This window comes from Aethalodelphis obliquidens, unplaced genomic scaffold (assembly GCF_003676395.1).
Source record: "Aethalodelphis obliquidens isolate GAN/ISIS:26980383/991018 unplaced genomic scaffold, ASM367639v1 scaffold59, whole genome shotgun sequence".
Taxonomy (NCBI): domain Eukaryota; kingdom Metazoa; phylum Chordata; class Mammalia; order Artiodactyla; family Delphinidae; genus Aethalodelphis; species Aethalodelphis obliquidens.
In genome coordinates, this window is record NW_020838003.1 from 824,033 (window position 1) to 851,437 (window position 27,405).

The following is a 27,405-nucleotide window of genomic DNA, read 5'->3' on the forward strand; positions in this document are numbered from 1 at the left end:
TTAGCTAGTTTGTTTTATGGGAGTGGGAAACTGTGTGTTAAGATACAGATACCGATATAAATACATGCTGCCTAAAGTTTTTATACTGAAGCCCTTAGTGAAAGATGGTGTTGGAGGCTAAAATTTCTGTACAATGACACAAAGAATCATTTGAGGCATACAAAATTGTGTTACTGGCATTTTAAGTTGATGTAAACAAGAAACCATGTCTGTCCTGCACATCTGTATAGTTTTCACCTCAACCTGAATCTCTGTAAGAAAATCAATAAAACTGCCTGTTGGGGTTGTTTTAATGCAGCTTACCTCTTCTGGGAGCTGCAGCTATAAAGAAAGATTCTGCTGATATTAAAGTGCTGAAATTAAAGTGAAATTATGGTAAATTTTTGCTGGTTTTAAACCAAAGAAATCTGTTACCTGTTATGACCTCTAAACTTTAAAGGTATTATGCAAAAAATATTCATATGCAGAAATCTGAAAAACAAAATGAGATGTGATTAATCACCTCTCAGAAACAGACTTTAACAAAAGAGTAATTGTGCAATTCAGCTGTTTACAAGTTGAAACTAATATTTCAGGGAAAGATCTAGAGTTTTGGGGGGGGGGGTTTCCTGACTTATGTAAGAACTTTACCTTTTGAGCTCTATAAAAATATGAACTCTTTCTGGTCAGAGATTCTTCTTTCATGTGTGTGACCTTCTTTTATGACTAGATGACTTATATTAAGAGAATTCATGAATAGTAAAGGATATTGATGCATTTGGTGAGAGGGACAACTCTTGCCTCCAACGGACAGGAAAAGTTTTTCTTTCTATATTTCTTTGAAAGGTATTCTCAAATTACTCTTCTGTTGGCACATGACATACTCATTAGCCCTGCACCTAAGAGAAAATCCAACATCACGGCACCAGCAGATTCAGTGTCTGGTGAAAGTCTGCTTCCTGGTTCTAGACAGTCTTCTCATTGTGTCCTCATGTGACAGAAGGAACAAGGAGCACTCTGGGGTCTCTTTTGCAAGGGCACTAATCCCATTCATGAAGACTCCACCCTCTTGACCTAATCACCTCTCAAAGGCCCTGCCTCCGAATACCATCACATAGGGGATAAAGTTTCAGCATATGAATTTTAGGGGAGCCCAAATATTCAGACAGTAGCACCCCATTAGCGTTGGTGAGTAACTGGCTGCAAGAGGGCATAACCTTCCAGGTGAGGCTGCTCTTAAGCAGCAAAAGGCAGTTTTCTAGAGAAGGAGACAGCTGTGAGCTGATAGCAGCTAAAACTCAGCAGCTGGAGGATGGGTGCCCAGGCCTTATCCACTACGCTAGCAAAAGGATTCTCTTGCATATTGGAAACAGAAACAGGAGTGAGCTCCTGTCAAGAAATACAGCACTGACAACATGACAGCAGTTCACAAGCCAGAAGAAAATTTGAAAATTGACCTGTGAGCTTGAGGCCATGTAACACAGGGCTAGAGATCCCATACCCAACTCCACAGCCCATCACAGCACTCTCCAATAATGGATTCTCTTGACACTGACCTGGAGTCAACAAGAAAAGCTGTATTTTATTAGGTTATGCAATTGAAAAAAGCAGAGATCTCCAACATTTTTATAGTTTAGTTCCTGAAGTCACCAATCTCTATAGTTATTTAGAAAAGAAATAGCTCATTTGTGAAAGCTCTGGGTAAATTAGTTAACCAAATATAACCTTGAGAGCATTAACTCTATGGCCATCAGCCTGAAGCACAAGAATCTGTGCACTACAGAAATCAGTACTTTTTTTTTTGGCTGCTTAGTGCAGCCTGCGGGATCCTAGTTCCCCAACCAGGGGTTGAACCCGTGCCCTCTGCACTGGGAGCGTGGAGTCTCAACCACTGGACCTCCAGGGAAGCCCCATCAGAAGTCATCACTTTTTGAACAACAAAAGTGTTTCAGAGAGTCTCACGTTTGGAGACTTAAGATATTATTGTGTCTTGGTTTACTCTCAGGAAGGTTCACAGGAAAGAAAGACTTTGTGGTTTGTTTCTGTTGAACAGATGGTTGATTGTAGGGTTGTAGCACAAACCAGGTAACGGATTGCATCATTCTCATTGTATTTTCAATAATTGATAGCCTCCTGGCCCCCCTTACCTGTTATTCCATTAACACTTCCTCAGGTGTCACCTTCCAATGGTTTACCCTCAGGCTGTTTTACAGAGACTCTTAGCATAATTCCGTATATAGCCCATCAAGTATCAAAAGCTGCTTTTGTTGTGGCACAGTGTTCCCTAGAAAAATTTTCCTGTTTTTCTTCTTCAGCACCATAATGCTACCTTTGACTGGGCATTTCTGACGACGAAGGAGTGTTTGAAATATGGAGGAAAGCTCATGGGCAACAACTGTGGTTTTGTTCCTGATATCACTCTCATGTCTTTCATCCTTTTCTTGGGCACCTACACCTCTTCTATGGCTCTGAAAAAATTCAAAACTAGTCGTTATTTTCCAACCACGGTAAGTACCTGAGCTTTAAGTAATTTTCATTGAATTCCCACTGTATTAACAATAATACAGCTTTACAAAATGAAAAAGGCACCTGTAATTCAACCTTTCCAATATAAATTTGTGCATTTAAAAAATTGCTTTCCAGTCTGTGTCTATGTGCGTACATATTCTTAATATAATTGTAGTCTAGCTTTGAAAAACCATCCAAGGATTTTGCTCACATAATTCTACCCTAAATTCTGACTGTTGTAATTCCAAATGTACTGAAAGAAAAAAGTGGGGTGTATTCTATACAAAAATGCACAAGTTAAGAAAAGACCTTCCAAATCCGTAGTGTGTTTGAGTACCTAAGCCAAAACTCTTTTCATATTAATCAGGAATTTTGACATAGAACTCTTTGTTCATCAGCTGCACATGAGAGTAATTGAGTAGTTGAATCATGGACTGTAGGAGTAAACTTGAGCCATGTTACACTAGTACTGGTGTAAGATATGAGTGTCATCTGAGCCAACCTTTCCTCCCCATAGTGACAAACGCCCTACTGTGGAAACACAGATAATTGAGCTGAGTTGTGCAGACATCCTGTCTCCCATTAATATGCTTAGGTGAGCTCAAAGTCAAAAATGTGGTTCCTTGAGAGACTACAAGACCAACATTTAGTTAATGGCATTTTGTGTTTTTACCTGCAGAACAAAACTAATCCTTTGCTTTACAGTTCAGTTCTCACTGTTTAGGGTGTCAATACTTCTTAGTATTGTTGATTAGACCTCATTTTTATCAATGAGCTGCTCTCCACAGCTGAAATCTCATGAATCTCTCCTCCTGTGTTCTTGTAGAAGGAGCAGGAGAACTTTGGAAGACATGAGATGCAGTCGATAAAGTTCCTTTTCTTAATTCCTGGGAAGTGAAACTGACAATTAATACGTTCACTTTCAGCTAGGAAATTTTTTGACTCTCTGATATTTCTTTTAAAATGGAAAATAAAGGGAAGGTTTGATGATTGTCTCAATCTGTTTGGGTGGCTATAACAGAATACCAGACTGGAGGGCTTATAAACAACAGAAATTTGTTTCTCACAGCTCTGGAGGCCAGGAGGTCCAAGATCAGTGCCAGCATGGTTGGGTGAGAGCCCTCTTGCTGGTTCCTAGCCAGCACCTTTTCACTGTGCCCTCAGGAGGTAGAAGGGCTGGGGAGCTCTGCAGAGTGTCCTTTATAGGAACGCTAATGCCATTCCTGAAGGCTCCATCCTCATGTTCTTCCTAAGGTCCCACCTCCTAATATCATCTTCTTGTGGGTTAGAATTTCAACATACGGATTTTGGAGGGTCGCAACATTCAGACCACAGCTGTAATGAAATGTCCCGAGCTAGCTGGCCCAAAGAATGAAACATTTCCTCAAAGTGAAATGTAGGAAGAAGCGTTCAACTTTGTCTGCCTCAAATGGACATCACAAACTGGTGGTCCACAGGCAGAATTCAGCCCCCAGACATTCTTTGTTTACTTCACAGTTTGTAAACACACACATGCACACACATACACACTTGGAGGCTTAGGTGGAACCTGTCCTTTGCAGGTAGTTACTGTCCTCACGACTCTCTGTTGTCTAAGACTTGGCTGCTTCACACATTCAGATTAAGTGCCTATCCCTGAAGACATCTGAGCTTGTGACACCAGTTCACGCACTGGGAAATGTGCTTACTTGATCCACCTCTTCAGTGGTATATTACGTGTAGAACAGATTCCTGGGTAGAGGTCTTTGAGGGTGATTTCTTCTTCTCTATTGAGGTTTTTCCTTCTTAATTATTAATTCATGGGGCATTGTTTTTTGTGGGTTTTTTTTGGCTCACACTTTGGGAATTATCACCCTTTTTATATCTTTCATTTGCCAAAGTCTGATATTATTTAGGCATAGTAGTAGGTAGAAAAGTAGAAAATTTGTGAAGCACTTGTAAATCATAGTTGGCAAAATAATTTCAACCTTAAAATGAATAGTGATGAATTTTTTTTTCCCCCCCGGTATGCGGGCCTCTCACTGCCGTGGCCTCTCCCGTTGCGGAGCACAGGCTCCGGACGCGTAGGCTCAGCGGCCATGGCTCACAGGCCCAGCTGCTCCGCGGCATGTGGGATCTTCCCGGACCGGGGCACGAACCCGTGTCCCCTGCATCGGCAGGCGGACCCTCAACCACTGCGCCACCAGGGAAGCCCAATAGTGATGAATTTTAATAGACATCACCTTTTTTTCCCAGCAGTAATTCCCAAATTGATAATAGCTCTTTAGACTAAAAGAAATTGCCCCTTATAAGAGCCCAAACAGGTAATTTCTCAGACATTGATAAATGCAATTGAGAAATGTTGAAAAATGTTGAATATGTGAAAATAGAATAATGATAGCATTCTAATTACAATTCCTATTGAGAAGGTTCTCGCATTGTTTACAATTGTTTACACCAAATTATAAAATGAACAGGCAGGAGAAAATATATGTGATTTCTAAGGAGTGATGTTTAAGTGTGTAGGCTTTCACTCTGTCATCTCCCCTACTTACTTCACGTTTATAGCTAAATAATAATACATACATAAATTCATAACATACATACATGGATAATAAGAGCATTTTTTTTCCTCTCATTTGCCAAAACATGTTTTCATTTAAACTGTCATTTAAAAGGATGGTTTCTATAGGTAGGAGCACATAGGTTTATAGATTCTTATACTTGTATACTATATTCTACAATTAAAACATATGCTTAAACATGGTAAGTTAGATAGTCCTTGACTACTGTGACAGTAATCAAGCCTAACTGTTACTGCTTCCTCGCTCACACCAACAGTTCACGTGAAACCTCTAAAATTGCAAAATGCTAATACTGGATGGCAGTGTCCTTGCCGTACAAAATGTCCGATTCTCCTTTAACTTCACAGTCATTGCTCTCTTGCACTCTCATTTCCAAACTTTTGCATGAGTTGTTAGTCGATGAAGACTGTAAACTGCTGGGAAACTGTTATACTTTTATTTTACTCCTCACATCAATTAGCACCAGGTTGGATGCAGGCTAGTACTCAATATTTGTTGACTAGTGGAAACCAGTCAAGTAGAGATAAATGCTGCAATTTATGGAAAGAGCACAGATGTAGGAACCCAGAAGCAGTAGATGCTAGTGCCAGCACTGCCATTAACTGTGCGCCCTTTGATAGCTAAATGTGGACTTTAGTCCACACGCGTAAAGGGAGAGACTTAAAGAAATTAATAGATGACAGTTAACATCCTTTAAACTCTAGTATTCTATAATTTTAAAGAGAGTTTTCTCATTCCATCTCCTAAAATAAGTTCTCTGTATTCAACTTGTGCTTATAGCAATGATCAGGACTTACAGGTTCCCAAAAGTTCATTATCTTCTCCATCTTTATGCCAGGTCTGCTTTTGCAGCTGCTGCCAACCTCTCTCTGTGGATGATCCACAATCGCCGTGTAGCAAATTCAAAACGTGGGGTTGTCTTTCCACAGTGGAACGTCCTTATCTTCTGGTACTCCTTACCTCAGCTAATAATATCACCTCTCTTCACAGCCACCCAAGATCAAAATCTTAAAATCATACTTGGTGTATCAGTCAGAGTCCCAGCAGGAAGCAAATTATACCCTCAAATTAGGATAGTCTGAGGGGTTTAATGAAAGCATCATTTGCAAAGGTGAGATCAGGTTTAGGGAAACGGCAAAGGAGAGTGTAGTGTCTGGTAGCAGTGGGACTGTTACTATCCCTCACTCAAAGAATGTGGAAAAGGAGTGGTTGCTGGAACCTGGGGAAGACAAAATGGTAGAGAGAGCTTTCCTGAAAGGCCCCATGAGTTTGGATTGAGGGGTTTAGCCAGTCTGAGGCAACCTCAAAGGGATATAGCTTTGGGAATCAATGCTCTGATCTCTCTCTTCCCCCCATGGCCTGCCCAGGCTGAAGGCTTCTGGAATCTGGAGAGCACGTGAGCCTATTGTAGACCACACAGGTCAGCCTCCCAAGGCAGAGAGCCTGGTGGAAAAGAGTAGAAATGGATCTGGTATGATAAAAGATGATATCCATCGTATTTACCTTTCCAAGTTTTTCTTTATCAAGTTAAACTCGTCAGCCCCCTCGATTATCCTGCTATAATCGCTCTCCTTTATATGTACACTTATGCTCCCCTAGTTCAGTCTCTCATTGCCTTTGCCTAGACCAGGGTTGGTTATCCACTCTTCCCCTCCCTCATGAAGCCACTGGCAGTCCATAAGTGTGAACACTTAAGATGAAACAGTTTGCCTTTGCTAGCCTGTCCATCAGGAATTTGATTTGTCTGTCAGGCACTTCCAGAGAGCCCTAATGCTCAGTGGAACAGGGTGGAGTACAGTACCCCACTGACTGCCCCCTTTGTGCTCCCCACCCCTTTTAGAGGGGTGCATTAGTCTGTTATCCCATACATTTACTCTTCTGTTACATCGGCCTCAAGTCTTTTGCCAGTGTTTTGGCATCAAAACTTCCTGAAGGAGCATCACAGCATACTCTGTGGTCTTCTGTGGCAGATGGCCTGGGGTATTACCAGGAAATGTTCTTCCAGAGTCCCCTACCGACAAGTGGTGGTGCTCACGGAGCAGAGATGCCATCACTGCAATATGTAGTGGCAAAATGAAAGCAGTCAGCTTGAAGATGGAGCAGGATTGTGATTAGTAGAACTCATAAAGCCACAGAGCCTCTGAATTAGGCAGAATTATTGATACTTTAATATAGTCAGATGCAGTGTGGCTGGTTGATGTACGTAATTGGCATGAAAATGTTTTTCTTAAGGATCTACTTAATTTCCTCTTTTTCCTCCCCTTGGAAAAAGTAAGAGTTCTAACACGCCCATGAATTGATGTAATGGTAAGATTCTTTAATATCCTTCTGGTTGTTATTGTCATTTAAATAGAGAAGATCAGAAAGTGCCAGGTACCGTTAATAACTTTGGCAACTTCTGTGGTTTATTTAGATGACATTTGAGCAGAATGTTCTTTGATATCCTTCTTAAAAAAATAACAGTATTCTAAATTCTATAGTTAATTAGTATATTCATTCAATATTGAAAAAAATTATTTTGAGTCTGACGTGTGCTTGATACAACACTGGATGGTAAGGCTACAAAAACAAGTAATTCATGGGCCTGGAATATAGTTGGAACTTAATATGTATTTGTTGAATAAGTTAGATTTTTTGAGTTTTTAAATGGGATGATTCATTTTGATCCTTCTGCCCTATTCATGCTTACTGTCTACTGTAGGATCACACTTTGGTGACTTCATGTGACCTAAGTAAATTGATGGTGGTCTTTGAGGAGCTGGCTTTATGGATGAGAAAAAAGTGTAGGGCTTCAGGAATTTCAGTGAAAACACAATGAGCATTTTAGTTAGGTGACACGTTAGTTTTTATCCATATAAAACACAGTTTAGGATTCTACAATTAGCTGTATTTTTGGAACCATGATTCTTAGTTGGCCTTTTGGCCTGTGACAATTCTATTAATGTTGGATGTGTTTAGTTTAGTTTATAAACAACTCTTTACAAGAATCAGGTAGCATCCCTACTCTGTTTTCTTTTTCTCTCAGAAATTTTTTTGGTGAATGGTAAAAACTATCAAATTGAAACAAATAATGTATCCAAATATGAGGAAGAAATAGTGAGCCTGTATTCTTTGTCCCATCCTAGTGTTAATAATACTGGGTGACATTTGGCTGGTTCTTGCGGAAACATCAGACCACATCCTGCCATTGAAGCTCATTTGGAAAATGACTTTGCTTGTCAGTGAAAGGGAATCAGATTTTCAAATTCTTGTGTTATTTTGTACCAAGGAAAATAATTTTTAAAGTCAAATTTGTTTTTAATTCAAAACTCACTTTCATATTTTTTTTTTCTTAAGAATGACAGAGGGTAATAGGTTCTGAACACAATCCAATCTGTTCAACATTCAACAAAGATTACAAATACTTAAGTTTTTGTGGATGTATAACAAAAAATACAGTCAACCTGAATTGAGCCCAAAGAAAAAAAAGGTTGGGAGCATTGTTTGGCCAAAGTGTTTTTGAGGGTTTTGTTTGTTTGCAAAGTCCCTTTTGCCGTGTGATGTGAGAGGTTTTAATGTCAGCATAGAGGTAGTCTGTGGACAGAAGTCATTTTGACCGTGGTACTTGTTGGTCAGAAGCACCATACAAAAGTCACCAGCATTGAAATCTATCCATTAACACAAAATGATCTCCTGCTCCATTTCTAGACTGTCTCATTTATACATATGACTTACCAGTTCTTTTTAAATTTAAAATTTTGTACCTTAATGTAAATTATAAAACCACCTTCCTTTTAAAGCCCTTTATTGTAATGGTTTTGGGGGGATATATCCAAGAAGACCTTATTAGAGGATCAAGAAATTTTGACACTTGGGTCTTAATCATTGAATTTTAGGATTAGGACTTTGAATACCATCTAGTCCATCGTTGCCTCTTCATTTCTGACAAGCACTCATCTGTGGGCTGCTCGAATGCTTCCCGGAACAGGAACTTCACATCTCCGAAGGCATTCCTGATAGAAAACACAAACCTGCCTTTCCACAGCCTCGTCCTCGGGGTCTGCCGTTGCCCTCGAAGCTGCACAGAACAAGTTTAGTCTTTCTTTTCTATGACAGATTTCACACATTTGAAGGCAGTTTCTCCCTACAGCTTCTTTAGGCCTCCCGTCATTTTGTATGAGATGTGATTTCTGGACTCCTATTCCACTGGCCATCCTTCTCTGAGCCAGCTCCAGATTTTCAGTTTCTACTTAGAATATAGTGGCCAGATTGGGACATAGTATTTCCCAGGTGATTTACTCATTTGCTTCTGGCACTCACGCATTTGGGTCTTTTGTTCTACTGCTCAGTTTGAGGCAGAATAGAGGAAGAGGCCCATGGCTGCTAAAGTCTCCTTAGCTTCCCTGCTGAACCACATGATTAGGCCTACTCCCCTCTGTTCCCTGCTTGGAAAAACAATTTTTTTTTCTAGTAGACTTTCACTGGCTCTTAAGCCCCGCCTAGATAAATTGCCCAATCCAATTCCCTTCTTTGTTCCCTGAATTTCTCTGACTTTCGAGCTTATGGCATTAAAATCCTGGAGTCTAAATCAGACTTTCCTTTTATTGAATTCTAATTATAGTGGGTATTATTGATTCAAAATACGGTGTATTATGATTGCTGTACTGATATTAATGCTTATTTCTTTTATAGTGCTGTATAGCATTGGCTATGGGGGGAAGGGGATCAAATTTTTAAACTTTCATAGTATTTTGTGCCTTTTCATGACTGCCAAAGACACATTTGTCTGACACACTTTTTTTTCATCTAGAATAAATGCGTTTTTACACTGTTGTTTAGCATTTTCCAAGCACGGCGATCATGCGAGGAATTGACATCCTGAATTAATATTTATTGAGAACCCCCAGAGTGCCTGCTGCTGTAGTTGTCTCTTTATAACAGCTCCATCCATTGAGAACTGCTCTGCAGGCTCACAGCCTTTCCCCCCAGTTAATTTAGGAGCAGCTGCAGTCCTCGCAAAGTGAAAACCAAATATCCTCTGGGGCTTCAGAGGAACCCAATTCATTTTTTTCCCCTGTAAATTAACTAGCTTCTCACTGTTGGTGTCTCAATGATTATGACTCTCTTAATAACTAATACGGTACCATCCTTCATGAAGAGTATGTGTATAATAGATTTATTAGATGGTTATTTGAATTTCCCTTCCCATCCACTTAATTTCTTCTTTGCTTTGATAGTTTAAATATTTAAGCAGGTTGCTTTTTATTAGATTGAGATATTTTGTAACTCTGCAGAGGACAGAAATACTTTTCTCCTCTCCAATTTTATAATTAAAAAATGGTAAACAAAAATAAAAGAGCTCAAAACCATTCTGGTATATAAGAATCTTAGTTGAAACACACTTTCCTTTTCCCCATTCATGAATGGAGGTAGGAATTATTATATGTCATAGCACATCTGTGTACCACTCCAAAAAAAACAGCAAACTTTTTTATAGTTAGCCTTTGATATATGTTAGTTAACTTGTGTTTCATTTAGATTGTGATAGTTTATATTCTTAGGATATTGAAGTGTGAGCCTAGAGAGACTTAGCATTTGATTGGATGGACCCATTAGTTATGACGTTTGTCCAAGCTAAAGTTGAGGCCTCTGAATCCACAGGATTGGGCATGAAATCTTGTGGGAACAGTTTTCTCATGAAAACTTTGGCACTTCTAATCATTACCAGTAATAGCTAGTAGGGAAGTAGGGACTATGGGTTTCTAATTTGATTTCTTTATTTATATATTGACACATAAAAGGGTACTGTTTTGGAGTTTTTGCAAGAGATCGAGTTTGATGAAAAGGAAAGATAAAATAAACTAAAAAATGAAAGGAAATTCATACATGTTTCTTTTGCTAAATGTGTTTGGAAAGGTAAGAAGGACCCAAATAGAGTGATTCTTACTTCCTTAGAGTCCGATGCCACGCTACTGTACCTGGGTCCTAGAGTATATCTAGTAAGCTTGTATACTCAACGCTTGACATTTTTCAGGCAGTTCAAATTAAAGTTTAATTTTAGTACAGGGTAAGACCTGAAGAGCCTGCTAAAATAGCACCCCTACCTGCCTTCGTTAATTAGAAGATTTAGAGTTGAATACAAACGTGGCCTGGGAAAAATCAGTTTCCTTGACTATGAAGTTCAAACCAGATCCACTATCTTAGAAATGAATGTCTTACAATAAACACTCTTCAGGAGTGATTTCTGATGTACCTGAACCGTATTGTACAATTTAAGGGGAAGGAAGGGGAAATAGAAGTGAATATAACTGTACAGAACATATCACCCTAGCTGTGATTTTTAATAAGGTTAAGCAATATTATTAAGAGTATCTTTCTTTCCCCATAATTTTAAGAAATGTAATCCTGAATTATTAGCATTTGACTTTTTAGCTACTGTTATACCTATAGTATAATAGTGCCACACTTGACAAGAATGCCATTGCCAAGGGTTTCTACCAAATTTATATATAATATAAATATATTATATATAAATTTGTGAAACTAATAATTAAACTTAAACTGTTTATTTTACTTTATTTTTTCAATTTATTTATTTAATTTATTTATTTTTGGCTGCATTGGGTCTTCATTGCTGCGTGCGGGCTTTCTCTAGTTGCAGCGAGCGGGGGCTACTCTTCGTCTCTGTGCGTGGGCTTCTCATTGTGATTGCAGTGGCTTTTCTTGTTGCAGAGCATGGACTGTAGGCATGTGAGCTTCAGTAGTTGTGGCTTGCAGGCTCAGTAGTTGTGGCGCACGGGCTTAGTTGCTCCGCAGCATGTGGGATCTTCCCGGACCAGGGCTTGAACCCGTGTCCCCTGCGTTGGCAGGCAGGTTCTTAATCACTGCACCACCAGGGAAGCCCAAACTATCTGTAGTTTCCCGTGGCTGCTGTATCAAATTACCACAAACACGATGGCTTAAAACACATTTACTGTCTTGAGATCTGGAGGACAGAAGTCTGAAATATATCTCAACGAGCTAAAATCAAGGTGTTGGCAGGGCTGTGTTCTTTCTGAAGCCTCTGCGGGAGACTATCTTTCCTTGCCTTTTCCAGCTTCTAGAGGCTGCCCACATTCCTTGGTTCTTGGCCCTTTTCCTCCATCTTCAAAGCCAGCAGTGACCAGTCAAGTCTTTCTCACGCTGCATCACTCTGACACGGATTCTCCTGCCTCCCCTTTCACTTACAGGGATTCTTGTGATTACACTGGACCTACTGGAATAATCCTGGATGGTTTCCCTAATCGCGAGGTCGTCTGATTAGTAGCCTTAATTCTGTCGGCAACTCTGATTCTCCCTAGCCGTGTAACATTACATATTCACAGGTTCCAGGAATTAGGCATCTTTAGAGGGGAATTACTCTGCCTTCTACGTTATCTGACCTAAATTTTAACATGATTATTCTGGGTGATACCTTGGCAGTGTCCTCAAGTTGGTGAGTATAGAGACAGGAAGCAGGAACCATATGAGATAAAGTGGTGGTTTAGATAAGGGTGGGAATAGCAATGGAGGTGATGAGAAGAGACAGGATCCCAGATATGTTTTGAACGTAATTTGCTGACCTGTTGGATGTAGGATGTGAGAGAAAGAGAAGAGTTGCATGGATAGTCCAAAGTTTTGGGCCTAAGCGATAGGAAAAAAATAATCTGCCGTTAATTAAAATGAAGAAAACTACTGAAAGAGCAGGTTTAGGGCTTCAGTGCTTGGTTTTTGGAAGGCTGAGAATGACTCCTCTCCTAAGTAAAGAAGCAGCATTTCCCCGGTGCCTGGTAGTGATTCCAGTCAGGCAGATCTGTCCCCTAGAAGGGCCAGAGGTGAGGGCCCTAGGGGCATTTCTACCAAGAAATGGCCAATTGGATTCATTTGCTACCCTCTACTTCCCTCCTCCTGTTTATGGGGGGGGGGGGGAAAGGAGGAGCAGTGCCTTTTTAATAACCATTACCCTCTTTAGAAAGAATAACTTGTAGGATATCTGAGCTGTCAACAAGTTGGATCTGCTGAGTAAGGATTGGGAGGGTGATAAAGAAGAGAGAACTTCTTTTTTGCCTTGGCAGTGACCTCTGGTCTTGCAGTGATTCATGACCTACTGGACCAGAGAGGCTGCTGTAACATCTTAATATACTCCTGAGCCTGCTTCAACAATGACCGTCTCTTGCCAGACCATCCTGAGCTGCCCGTGTGAAAATTTACTTGCACAAAACTTAAGAAAATGGGTGTTTCCTCCCATATTGAGCCCCTGGGAAGCATCCTTTTTCTGCAGGGATTCCAGATACTTCCAACCAAAATGAGCTCTGAGTGGCAGTTTCATATTATTACTGGGTTTTTATTTCTTGTTTCTTGGAATTCAAGATTTCTTTCAGAGACCTCCTGACAGTAGATTATTTAGTTATTCCAGTGGTTTCTGCAGCCAAAGAGGCTTTGTGGAACTTGAAATAACCTGAGTTAATGTATATTAGGAGAGTTTGTGATGCTGCAGGTGCTATGCTAAAGAGCACTTTCATGGCTTATCCTATGTAATTCTTATGACAGACCAATGAAGTTGTAGAGATTATCTTGTCTACATTTTGCAGTTGGAGTAATTAAAGCTAAGAAAGGATAAGTACTTACAAGTAGGAAATAATGGTACTGGAGTTCCAACCCAGCTAATCTGACTATAGAAACTGTGTGCTTCTAACTGCTGTACTATATGTTTTCCCCAAATTGATCCCTGCCATCTATTTGTGCTTGGTGTTAAATTGCCCCTAAAAGTCCCATAGCTGGCTCTCTGCTCCTCTGTGTGTACTTCTCCAGAAAGCTAAACTAGTCCTCCAAGAGGGAAAGGAACTTCTGGCCAAATGGCCATCTTTGATCCTGCTGCTAGTACCCAAGGCTCCTGATACCTGGTCACGGTCAAGAATTGAGCACTACCGGGCTTCCCTGGTGGTGCAGTGGTTGAGAGTCTGCCTGCCGATGCAGGGGACACGGCTTCGTGCCCCGGTCCGGGAGGATCCCACATGCCACGGAGCGGCTGGGCCTGTGAGCCATGGCCTCTGAGCCTGCGCGTCCAGAGCCTGTGCTCAGCAACGGGAGAGGCCACAAAAGTGAGAGGCCCGCGTACCGCAAAAAAAAAAAAAAAAAAAAAAAAAATTGAGCACTACCATGTCCTTTACCATGTCCTTCACACCCACATCTCCAAGTAATTCCATTCTCCACTTCAGTTTCTATTGAACACCTGATTGCAGTAGTCCTACTACTCTTTCCAAAGACCCTCTATCCTGAGAATTGTGCAGCCACTCAGCCCATCACTGATCTCTCTTCACCTAGCAGCACCAGAAAGCTGACTGCTTACTCTGAGATTATGTTATCACTGCTGAATAAATCCTGATTTCGTTTAGGAACAGCCTTCCTCATGTATGACTTGACTGTGAACTTCATGAAGACATGGATTGTGTCTGTTTTGTTTACTGTGGTATCCCTAGTGCCAAGCAAAGTATTAGGTACTTACAGTTGGCCCTCCGTTTTCACGGAAGCAGAAGCCGTGAATACAGAGGGCTGAATATGCTAAGTAAATTTTTGTTGAATGATCAAATTATGCACAACCATGTGTACATACCTTACAGGGAAACTCAGCTGTCTGTGCTATAGTAATGCTCGTAGGCCATTGTCAGTGCCGCTAGACACTGCAGAGGAACCGCCAACCAACTAAATGGTCCCATGTTCTGGTACTGACACAGAAATGGCCATTCTGCACCCACTGCATGGGAAAGGTTTGGGTTTAATGCACTCCCATAAAACCCAGCCCTTGTCCTGACCAGAGGCAGGTACTTAGGAAGTTTAGGTGACCACACTTACGAAGTGGTGGAGAAAGAGATGCTCCACATACAAGAGATTTTAAGCACTAGCGTAGAGTGAAAAATATTTTCTTTGGCAAAGTTAGTGAAACCATCAGATTTCTGTCTTTCATCGCTTTTTTTTCTCTGAGGTCTTAAGCCCATTCATTGGACTGGAACTGTAACACTTTCCCTGCTTGGTTCTTGGAGTTTTCAGGTTACCTGTGGAATTTATCTTGCTCTGTACTCACAACACTACCTCCCAAGTAATAAACAGAATTCTGAATTTTTGTGCAGATTTTATAATATGCCTTGAGATTTCATCCTTATTCCGGTCTCCTTTGTATTGCATACAGAAAGAGTGTTTGTACAGTACTTCAAGGATATATTATCTTTGAATCCCCTCCCCTGCCTACAGACACACACACACACACACACACACACACACTCTCTCTCTCTCTCTCTCTCTCTCTCTCTCTCTCTCACCTGTTCTGTGCAATTAGATTATTTCTGGCCAGGTAAGAAAGTGATGCAAAAGCAATTTTAAAAATAATCTCTCTGCAGTACGACACCTCCTTTAATTTGTTAATAAAGCTGTTAGTATAAACTGTTAGGAAATATAGAATTCTTCATTCACTTCAAACAGAGGCAGATATATATATCCAGTGCCTAATCGTCCCTGGTTTCTTTTTTATTTTCTCAGGCAAGGAAACTGATCAGTGACTTCGCCATTATCTTGTCCATTCTCATCTTTTGTGTAATAGATGCCCTGGTAGGTGTGGATACTCCAAAACTGATAGTGCCAAGTGAGTTCAAGGTAGGTGAACTTGTCTTTTGGTCATTCCTGGAATTCTTCGGTTTTCTTTCCTTTCCCCTATTCTAGTTTGTTGTATTTCTCTTTGAGTTAGTTTTGTACAATTGTCCATTTCTTTATTTTATAAATGATCAGTTGCTAGGTGCATATATACATTTTGTCTATTTTTTCACTAAAATTAAATGCCTGACTAGGACTAAGTGCAAGGTTCACATTATATTGATTTTTATTGGAAATACCTTATGGTAACATTATAAACTCTGCTTTATATTTTTAGAGTATTTAAAAATATCCAGAGTATTTTCAACTGGATATTTCAAGGTTATCAACTTATAACCTTGACCCATATAATAATTCTAGGTTGCAATGTAACTATCATCATCCTGATTTTATGAAGTTGAGATTGAAGCTTATAAAAATTAAGTAAAATACCTAAGGTTACATTACTAATTCAGTGCTCTTTTCCTGCCACCAAACTACCTTCCATATACACACATGTGTATATATAATGTACATTTTAATTATTACAAAGATATAGGAATTATTCATTTTATAAACCTGTGGGTATGTACAAGCCTAATGGGTAATATTTACATTTCATTCATTCTTAAATATCCCTATCTAATTTTTCACCACAAGTCTTTCACTTATTTTCTAGAACACTCCTAACCTCTCTCTCCATCACTGAGAACCATATATTTGCTAAGAAAAATTAAACGAACTGCAGTTTTAGCTTAATGACTACCTGATGAGGAAGGGATGTCTGTGTTATAGCAAACAAAATGTTTTTTGCATTTTCTCTGCCATGATATATTTATTAGCAAAGGTAAGTGCTCATTTATTCAGTCATTAGTTAAGTCAATATTTATTGAATGCTTGCTTTGAGTCAAGCCCTATACTGGGAATTTGAAATGCATTGAAGAGCAAGACAAAGTTCCTTTCCTTATAAGCTCACAACCTGGTAAAGGTAGTAAAATGTGAATAGATTCAGTGATGGAGTTATGAGCAAAGTGAGACAGAAATATCTTCAGAGGAGAAGTGAAGCTTTCTTCATAGTAAATGTGGAGAAAATAATTCATAGTTAGGATTCTGTTTTAGTTTATTTATATTGTTTAAAATTAGGAAAAGAATAGGAAAATATGAAAATAAGATCAGGGTATTTAAATAAGCTTAATTATAACATAAAATATTTGTAGCTTTATATGTATTATATCATGAAACAATTGCAATTTGGCAGTAGTAAAAACAACTTCTGTATAATTGCTAAAACCCATGAACAAAATTCATGGTTGTTTTGTAATTTCTCGCCTACCTCCTTACTGAATATTACATTTGGGTTTTTCTTATGGCTAAACTTAAATCACTTTCTTAACTTAAATCACTTTCTTCCATCCTGATTCTTATCTTGGAGCATCCTAAATGTGAAAATTGGCATTTACTTCTTTTCCATCACCGTATATTCTCAGTTTCCTTCATTTAAAATATTGCCTTAAAAATAACCTCCTTTAGGAAGTTCTTGCTGAATAATCTTTGTACAAGCTATCAGTAAAACTATCTCTGTTTTTTAATATGTTGGCTCTCCGTATATAAAAGTGTGTCTCCCCCACTGATTTTTCACCAAGTAGTATGTATTAATATTGTTCTAAAAAATGTTTTCTCTCTACTTAAAGCCAACAAGTCTAAACCGAGGTTGGTTTGTTCCACCATTTGGAGGAAACCCCTGGTGGGTGTACCTTGCAGCTGCTATACCTGCTTTGTTGGTCACCATTCTCATTTTCATGGACCAGCAAATCACAGCTGTGATTGTAAACAGGAAAGAACATAAACTCAAGGTAAATCTTCATAATAATGGTTATCACTGCCTTCTACTTTCTTTTTTGGTGCTTGAAAATATTAAATGCTTCAAAATCAAGGTAGTTTTATGGGAATTACAGCTCATGTTCTTTAAAGACTTCGCAGAGTCATAGATCACCCTGTGTGGACACATCTTCTCAATATAATACTTTTGGAAGACCTCATTTAAACCTGAAAAAGTTGTTTCAAATCATATTTTCTTCACCATCTGAGAGGGCAATATAAACTGTTTACCACTCAGCCACTGTTATCCTTCATCTGATTTTAATACGGTAACTGTCCTTAATGAAGACAAAGACAAATGCTTTCTCTGAAATTATTGAGATAAACTATTGAGATAAAAATATGAGTTTTCTTCTTTAACCTGTTGACTTGGTGAGTTATATTAATAGATTTTATACTGTTGAACCAACCTTGAAACCTGGCAGATAATATAGTTTCTTTCTTAACACACAATTGAACTTGGTTTGTTAATATATATATATTATAATATGTAATATAATATATATTGCTTATATATGTATATGTACATATTTATGTGTATATATGTATATATATATGTGTGTGTATATATAGGATTTTTGCATCTCTGTTTAAGAGTGACATTGGCCTGCATTTTTCCTTTCTTATACTGTCCCTGTCTGGTTTTGGTATTGGAAATATACTATCCTTATAAGATGAGCTGGAGAGTATTTCTCCTTCTATTCCACTCCCATCCCATTCTCTGAAATAGAATATAATAGTCTCTTTATTGTGTATAATATGTCAATTATCTTTTCTTTGAATGATCAGACAAGTTGTTAAACTACCTGGGCCAGGTGGTTTCTGTATGGAACTGTAAAACTGGTGATCAAAATGTTTTAATGGCTATGAGACATTCAGAATTTCTATTTTTCAATTTTAGTAACTTATACGTTTTAGATTTTCCCTTTTTTCTTCTATTTTAAAATTTATTGCAATGTTGTTTATAACATTATCATTTGTCATTTTTTTAATCTGAATCTGTTATTTTTCCCTTTAAAATCTTAATATTATTGGGCTTCCCTGGTGGCGCAGTGGTTGAGAGTCCGCCTGCCGATGCAGGCGACACGGGTTCGTGCCCCAGTCTGAGAAGATCCCACATGCCGCGGAGCGGCTGGGCCCGTGAGCCATGGCCACTGAGCCTGCACGTCCGGAGCCTGTGCTCCGCAACGGGAGAGGCCAAAACAGTGAGAGGCCCGCGTACCACAAAATATATATATATAAAAATATTATTGATTTGTGCTTCTTATTTTTCTTGATCAGTCTAGCCTGAGGTTTGTTAATTTTATTGGTCTTCTTTCAAAGAAACAATTTTTCACTATATTGATTTTCTATACTATGTCTTTGTTTTTTGCTAATATTTGCTTTGTTTTAAAACCATGTTATTAAGTACATCTACATTTATAGTTTATTTTTTTAGTGAATTGAATTTTTATGTGACTCTCTTTGTTTCCAGTAATGCTTTTTGCCTTAAAGATTAATTTATTTTGTACTAATAAATCTGTGGTACCTTATGTGTATTCATTCTGTTATTTTCAATATACCTTGTATCTTGTGTCTGTAGATAACCCATGGTTGGACTTTTAAAACAATCCAGTTTTAAAATCTTTACTTTTAAATTTAATCCATTAAAATTGATGGTGATGAGTAATAGATTTGGATTCATCTTTAGCACATTATTTTTGCTTTGTTTGTATAACTTTATGTTCTTTCTTTTTTATTCTCCTTTTTTGTCCTCTTTTAGGTTGGTACAGGTTTGTTTTTCTTATTTTCTGCTTTCTACATTTTTTTCTGTTAGGGTGGAAGTTACATACTTTACCTTTTAGTGATTATGTTGCATATTTTAATATGCATTTTTAAGTTCCAAAGTTAGTCAGTATTTTTACACTTCTCCTGAATAATGCTAAGAGCTAAGGAATGCTTTAAGTTTGATATTCTTTCCCATATCATATTCTGTTAATACCCAGAGTTTATTGCTACCTGAATTTTAAAATCCAATTAATTAGACATGGTCAAGATTTTTAGAATTACAAAGAAGTTTTCTTTTTTTTTTTTTTGCACTTCAGACCTTCCTTTTCAGAATATTTTTCATTAGACTGAATTATTTCCCTTAAACAGTACTAGTTTACCAGACTTTTGAAATTTTCTCATTTGAGCGTCTTTGGGAGGTAAACTCTCTCATTTATGTTTGCCTGAAAATGATTCTCTCACCCTCATTCTTGAAAGGTGGTTTCTCTGGATGTATAATTTAGGTTGAAAGCTATTTTTTTTCCAGCATTTAGAATCTATTTTCAATTATTTTTGACTTCCATAAAAGTGAACTGTCAGTATAATTCTCATTGCTTTGTAAGTGATCATTCTTTTCTTTTGGGTGCTGTAGCATTTTCTTTTTGTCTTTATTTTGGAGTTCTATTATAACTTACGTAAGCAGAGATTTCTTTTTACTATTATTGGATTACTGGGCTTCCTGAATCTTCCTGTCTTTTATCAGTTATGGAATTTTGTAATTCTTTGACTCTTTCAATCTCTAATACATCCTTCTGGAATTACAAGTAGAATTTTATTGTACATCCCCATCTTGTGCCCCAATTCTACTAAACTGTTTTGTTTTCACATTTACTGTCTTCAGTATCTGTGCTATATTTTGGATAATTTCTTCAGATCTTTCTATTCTTCTGTTGGTTGTATTCTACTACCAAACCACTCCATTGAATTTTTCCTTTCAAGAATTATAAATTTTTTTATGTTAAGACATTCTGTTTTGTTCTTTTCCAAATCTTCTTGTTCAATTTTGATAATCCCCTTCTTTATTATTCTTCCATATACTCTATTATATATATATTTGCTGTCTTTGTGGGTTTGATTCTGAACTTTGTTTTCTCAGCTCTTACCTGTACTGTCTTTCTTCCTCATGTATTTAGTGCTTTTCTTTAAAAAAAAAAATGTGAGCTAATAATCTTCCTATGAAATGCTTCAGAGCCTTCCAGAGATTTTATTTGCTTCTGGGAGATATAGGAGAGTCCAGCCAACCTGGGAACACTTTTTAAAAAATTTATTCCCATGAAAAAATCTTTTATTATGGAAAAGTTGTAAACATACACAAAAGAAGACAGAGTAGTGTAACTCAGTATTTATCACCCAACTCTAACAATTAACAACTCCTGTCCAATCTTGTATCATTTAAATTTCCATGATCTTATCCCCTTCCTATAATACTTTGAAGTAAGTGTAGACAGCATTCCATATTATCCATAAATTTTGGACTATGTATTTCTAAAGATAAGATCTCTTTTGAGATCTCTTTTGAAAAGCATGACCACAATACCATTATCAGTCTAAAAATTAACAAAATTCCTTAATATCATCAAAAATCCAGTCAATATTTAAATTTGCAAATGTGTCATATATATATTAAACTTTAAAAACATAATGTATTTGTTTAAATCAGGATCCAAATAAAGTTCAAACATTATCTTAAGTCTTTCATAAACTTTTATTTATTATTTTATTTATTTATCTTTGGCTGCATTGGGTCTTTGTTGCTGCGCACGGGCTTTCTCTAGTTGTGGCGAGCTGGGTCTACTCTTCATTGTGGCGCACAGGCTTCTCATTGCGGTGGCTTCTTTTGTTGCGGAGCACAGGCTCTAGGCACGTGGGCTTCAGTAGTTGTGGCTCGTGGGCTCTAGGGTGCAGGCTCAGTAGTTGTGGCACACGGGCTTATTTGCTCTGTGGCATGTGGGATCTTCCCAGCCCAGGGATTGAACCCGAGTCCCCTGCACTGGCAGGCGGATTCTTAACCACTGCGCCACCAGGGAATCCCCTAAGTCTTTCATAAACTATCAGTCCATAGATTCTCCCCTCCATCAATCTGTTTGTTTCCCCTTGTAATTTATTTGTTGAAGATAACCAGGTTGTTTTTCTGTTTATCTTTTGCTGTATAACAAGCCTCCTGAAAACTTAACAACTTAAAACAACAATTTATTATTATTTCTCATGTTTCTTTGGGTTGACAGGGTTCAGATGGATACTTCTTGCTTGAGGTCTCTCCTGCAGTTGCAGTTAGATAGTGGCCAGGGCTGATGTCATCTAAGGGTTGACCGGACTGATTCACATGTCTCACATACCTTGATATTCCTTGGTGTGTCTGCCTGCCTCTCTCTCTCTCTCTCGCTCTCGCTCTCTCTCTCTCTCTCTCTCTCTCTCTCTCTCTCTCTCTCTCTCTCGCTCTCTCTTGCTCTCTCTCTCTCTCTCTCTCTCTCTCCCTCTCTCCCCCCTTCTCTCTCCCTCTCCCTCTCCCCCTCCCTCCCTCTTCCTCTCCCCTCTCCCCCTCTCACCACATGGCATCTCATCCTCCAGGGTCTTTCCATGTGGTGTAGGCTTCTCACAGCATGGCAGTGGGTTATTTGCACTTACTACATGGCAGCTGACTTCCAAGGATGAAGAAGTGAAAAATTAGGCCATATCGTGGTTGCACCTGCAACTGGCACAGTTTTACTTCATTACTTTGCCAGAGTCAGCTGGTCAAAATAGTCATAGGACCATCCTCCATTCAAGGAGATAAGGAAGGACTCCACTGTTTGATGGAGGAGTGGCAATTTTACATTGTAGGAAAATATGTGGGACAGGAGATATTTTCCCAGCCATTTTTGGAAAGTAAAATCTGCCATATCTGTACTGAAGAATTTGCAGTAGTCTTGACTGCTTCCCTAGAAGCTTGATGAAATATAGTTTCAATATTTTATGTCTATATCTATGCAGCGTTTGAGAGTGTGGTGGCAAGACTAATTCATAAAAGGCTAGGACTAATTCACACTACACTTTTAGCTTAAGGTTTTTCAGACTGCAGAGGTAATGTGAAGTCCAGCTCCAAACTGAGTTGTAGGTTTATGGTTAGAAATATCTTTGGAGAATCTTTTTTTTTTTTTTTAATGGCATTACATCTAGTGGCAAGGCCAAGAGAGGCTTGTATCCCCACTGTCTGTCTCTGTAGGGTGTTTTTTCCCCCTAGTCTACCAAATGGGTATGCTGTGTTTAGAGTATCCTAGTTTTATTTCAGGGGGTGTCTCCCATCTATGCCCTTTCCCCCATATCCCTAGGATTGGTGTCAGATGGTCATTCTACCCCATGCCTTACCCCGCCAAAGATTGGCATAGTCTTGCTGGGCAGGCCCAGGCCTCAAGGGTTTACTGACATTGTAGATTTACTCTTTCCTGTTGCCATTATTTTTTGTTTCCAGTTATTTCTCTTACTTTCTGGCAGATAAACCATGATTTCTGTAAGATATTTTCTGTATTTTGTTGAGCATTTTTAGATGTTCTTTACTGGGAGGAATTCAGTGTTGATTTTCTTTTGAAAGGCTGGAAATAGATGTTGACTAATATATTTTATTCTGAAAAAATTTGGAAACATATTCTTACTTTTGATATATAGTTAGTCAGATTTGCTATGTGTCCTTGAAGGCAAATGCCTATTCTTTTTGCTCATTAAGTTTTCTTACTAATAAAATTCAGAATTTTGAATTTAGCAAATTTGGGGTTGATAAAATACTGAAATTTTATTCTACTCCCTATAGAAAACATTAGAAAATCAAGGCATATTAGGATTTACCTCTTAAAATAGGAGTTGAATAAATAAAAAATGTTTTCATCACTTTTGGAATTGCTTATTAGAAATCATTCCTTTGAATAACAGTAGTTATAGAATAAATGCCAGTGTTTTGACACAAATCTAAAGATACCAGTGGGGATATCATCATGAATCAAAGGCTTTTCACACTGGATATTGTTTTGTTCAAATAATTTTGTTTTTCATTAGGGAAAGAGGCTGTGGAATGTGAAAACTGGAGATTCTATCTAAAATTATTAAGGGCCCTGACTGCTATGAAATTGATTCAAAAGAGAAACCTGACACAGTGAGAGAGGTGGAGGCATTGTGATACTAAAAGCAGCATGTTTTTGGGTGGCATTGGCTTTGGCTCTGTGTCAGATGGCCCTGGCTGGCTGATTGTTCTGTTTAGGATGGGATCCACCTTCCCACTCTGCTGAGCAGCTCTGTACTGATGAGGAACGCCAAGGCACTTGGCTTTTTTTGGCCATCATTTTGGTTAGTTATGTCCCACTTTATCCCTGCAGAGCACTCAGAAGCAAACCAGGTTCAGCAAGGTCATGACTTCTCCAAGGTCTTTCCCTGAGTCATTGCAGAGGCAGGAAGAGAGTGTGAGCTTCAGGCTTCAAAGCAAGGGATACTTCTCACAGGGGAAGTGATTTTAAGTGTTAAAGATAGGGCGCAGGAGGGAAAAATTGCTTGGAATCGGTATCCAGAAATAGATATTAGGTCATTGTAGCAATAGATTTTCTCTGTTAAACTCTATGGTAAAACACTTAATTTGAGTGTGTTTTCTTGGATAACTCCAAAATGTGCCCTGGGGCTTCCCTGGTGGCACAGTGGTTGAGAGTCCGCCTGCCGATGCAGGGGATACGGGTTCGTGCCCCGGTCCGGGAAGATCCCACATGCCGCAGAGCAGCTGGGCCCATGAGCCATGGCCGCTGAGCCTGCGCGTCTGGAGCCTGTGCTCCGCAACGGGAGAGGCCACAACGGTGAGAGCCCCGCGTACCGCAAAACAAAACAAAACGTGCCCTGTTTTAATTTTTCCTTTCCATTTCTGCTATGATACCTTAGATTCAGTCCTTTTATCTCATGTCTAGACTGTTGTAATGGTTTAACCATGAGTTATCAATAATAACCAGTCTCCCTTGCTTCATTCCAAAAGCTGGAATATTTTTTAAAGCATTTTTTTTTGATATGTCAGTCCTGTAGTTCTTAAACTTTTATACCTTGGCCCTCTAAACCTTCTCCCCTTGAAGAATGTCCATTTGCCCTAGCTTGGAATTTAAGTCTCTTTGCGGTATGACCTCACCCAAAATTTAAAATGATTCTTTCCACATACTATATACAATGCCCTGGTCAAATGAATTGTTGTTTTTTCTTCACCTCGCAGTTTCTTCTGCTGGTTATTCCAACTCTCCTCTCCACTCCTCAATGATTACCACCTACGAGAATCATCCCCATCCTTTAAGATCCTCCAAATATAAAAACTTGTCAGCATAACCTTCACTTATAATGTTAATTTCTATTGCTGTTGTTTTTGCTCTTACTTACTGTATTACTCTGTGGCATTGGTCACATAATGTCTTGCACAGTAGTTTTTTTGTGTAATTACCTTATTTTCTTTTCTGAGCCAAACGTTTTCAAGACAAGGGCCATGTTTTAGGCCTCTTTCCAGCTCTCGTGTGGCCCATCACAATGATTTCCATAAGGTAGACTTAGTAAATACATCTTGAAGAATTTTGTTATCTGTGGCCACAAGTTTCTCAGAGCTGTTGCACCGTATGAGGTGGGTGATAACCGAAGAACCTGCCTGCCCATCTCCAGTTCTCATAGTGAGTGCTTGCATTAGTCAAAGCCCTGTTTAGATGGCATCACTGCGGGAAGATTTTGTGGGTTCACACTAGATGTAGCTAAACACTCTGTACTCTTGGGTGTCTTTCTCAAACCTCTTTGAATCTCTGTTTAAAATACATTATAATTTGTGTACAAATCTGTGTCCCCTCCCTTGGTGGGAGAAACTGTGTCATGGTTCTAGGTGTCCCCATAAACCAGCTTGTTCTCTGAATCATGGGGGCTCCTAGCACAAATGTTTATTCTGTGTCTGTGCGTGTGTGTGTACTGCTCCTGACTCCTTTGTTATCATCTATTTATCAGATGTAAACTGTGAGGCTAATCTTTGTCTCTCATAGATTTTGATTTCTGTGGATTTATTCCTGAATGACCTTTGTTCTGTATTAACAAATCATATACAATATCAAAAGGAGGTAAAGTTGCACTTCCTATCCTTGTACTTAAAATAATCTCCAGTTTCAGAAAGTAGGACATTTTTGGGTTTATATCCATGAAGACAAGGACTTTTATAAACTTTAAAGGACATACTTAACCTCTTGAGTGCTTACTAAATCCTTGCTCTGTATGGAACACTTGTGTTAGATGTTGAAGATAAAAATTGTTCTAAGTTATGGTCTCTGCCCTGAAGGAGTTTAGTGGATTTCCCCTATTCACCACTCATATCCACCCCTAGGTTGAAAACGACCTTGCCTTCTTTGTGCCTTGTATCTTTCACATACAATAAATTATTTGCTTCCACACCTGACTTTAACTAATAACCTGTAAACCTCTTAAGGGCAGGTATCCTTTCTTATTGTTTTATCTAACACAAGGCCTAGCACAGGTGTTCAATGAATGTTTATTTAAAAAATAGTTTTCCAAGCAAAGATAGGAGTAGGTACAAAGGCCCTGGGTGGGAAGCTTGGTGTATTGAGGAACAGATAACAGGTCAGTGTAACCGGAACCTTGGGGAATCAGGGATTCAAGATAAGGTCAGGGCTTCCCTGGTGGCGCAGTGGTTGAGAGTCCGCCTGCCGATGCGGGGGACGCAGGTTCGTGCCCCGATCCGGGAAGACCCCACATGCCGCGGAGCGGCTGGGCCCGTGAGCCGTGGCCGCTGAGCCTGCACGTCCGGAGCCTGTGCTCCGCAATGGGAGAGGCCACAACAGTGAGAGGCCCGTGTACCGCAAAAAAAAAAAAAAAAGATAAGGTCAGTGGGAGTGGGACCAGATCACCAGATCACTCAACTTCAGCATTATTGTCGTTTTGCATAATTCTTTGTTGGTCATGACCATCCTGTGTATTGTAGGGTATTTAGCAGCATCTCTGACCTCTACTTACTACATGCTAGTCGCACCCTTTCCCGCCAAGTTGTTACAAGCAAAAATGTCTCCAGACATTGCCACGTGTCCCCTGGCACGCAAAATAGTTCTGGGAGAAACACTGATGTAGAACCTTAAGGATAATTTTACACTGCTTAGGTTTTATTCTAAGTGAAACAAGAAGCCACTGAAGGATTTTGGGCAGGGAAAGCAATGAGGAGAGTGGGTTGTCAGGGACAAGAATAAAGCAGGGGCTTCTGAGGCCAGAGCGGTATCGAGAGCTGAGGGTTGCTGAGTGGATGCGAAGGAGGCCTCGGAGTTTGAGCTGGACCTTGAAGGGACAGGATGGATTTAAACAGATGTCAAGTTGCAGAAACAGTGCCAGTTTGAAGAGGGGCACATAATGTGCAGGACACGTTTAGGGAATGGAATCGTTTCAGGAATCTGTGAGGGCCCCATCACAGACTCAGATGCAGGAGACTCGGCGTGGGAAGCCAGGCTCGTGGGACCTGCTCCGTCCTGCTTGGGCTACTCATCTCCCACTGGCCTCCCCTGCTTCCTCAGCATGCCAACCTGGATGGGTGGCATCACAGCTGTACTTTAGACCCTCACTCTGGCAGCAGTAAGGACGGATGGGAGAGGTACAAGAGAGGAGGAGTGTGGAGGGAGTGGTCAGGCGGCTGCTGTGTAATCCAGGAGAGAATCTGATCAGAATCTGAAGAAGGCAAGAGGCAGTAGGGAGGAGGGGTGAGAAGCAAAGATGTCACATGGCATTTTCGAAAAAAATGCTGTTTTCTATATTTCGTACAGTATTATTTCCATTAAAAAGTGCCAAATATTTTAATATTATTTTCATTCCATTCAAATCTAGTTATTCAGACACTTGTAGCCAAAAGAGATACCTTAGAAGTGGCTCATGTCCATACATACAGGTTTGTTTTGCAGGAACAACTTCTCTAACATAACCATTTGCGTTCTGGGGTCTTTATGGCAATAGTTGGGGCACCATGAATTTTTGAGCATAGCTTTTATCATTTTGTTCAACAAACATATCTCCAGTGTTTACTATGTGTAGGACA

The 27,405-nt window shown here is 39.3% G+C and overlaps 1 protein-coding gene across 3 annotated transcripts in view; it reads left to right on the forward strand.

The window, feature by feature from the left end:
* SLC4A4 (solute carrier family 4 member 4) overlaps positions 1–27,405 on the forward strand; it is a 353,735-nt gene that overhangs the window by 296,216 nt on the left and 30,114 nt on the right. For all 3 annotated transcript variants that reach the window (XM_027087718.1, XM_027087719.1, XM_027087720.1), the window contains 3 exons: positions 2,295–2,486; positions 15,582–15,695; positions 17,363–17,524. In XM_027087718.1, coding sequence (XP_026943519.1) covers positions 2,295–2,486; positions 15,582–15,695; positions 17,363–17,524 — 468 coding nt within the window. The remainder of the gene's footprint in view (positions 1–2,294; positions 2,487–15,581; positions 15,696–17,362; positions 17,525–27,405) is intronic.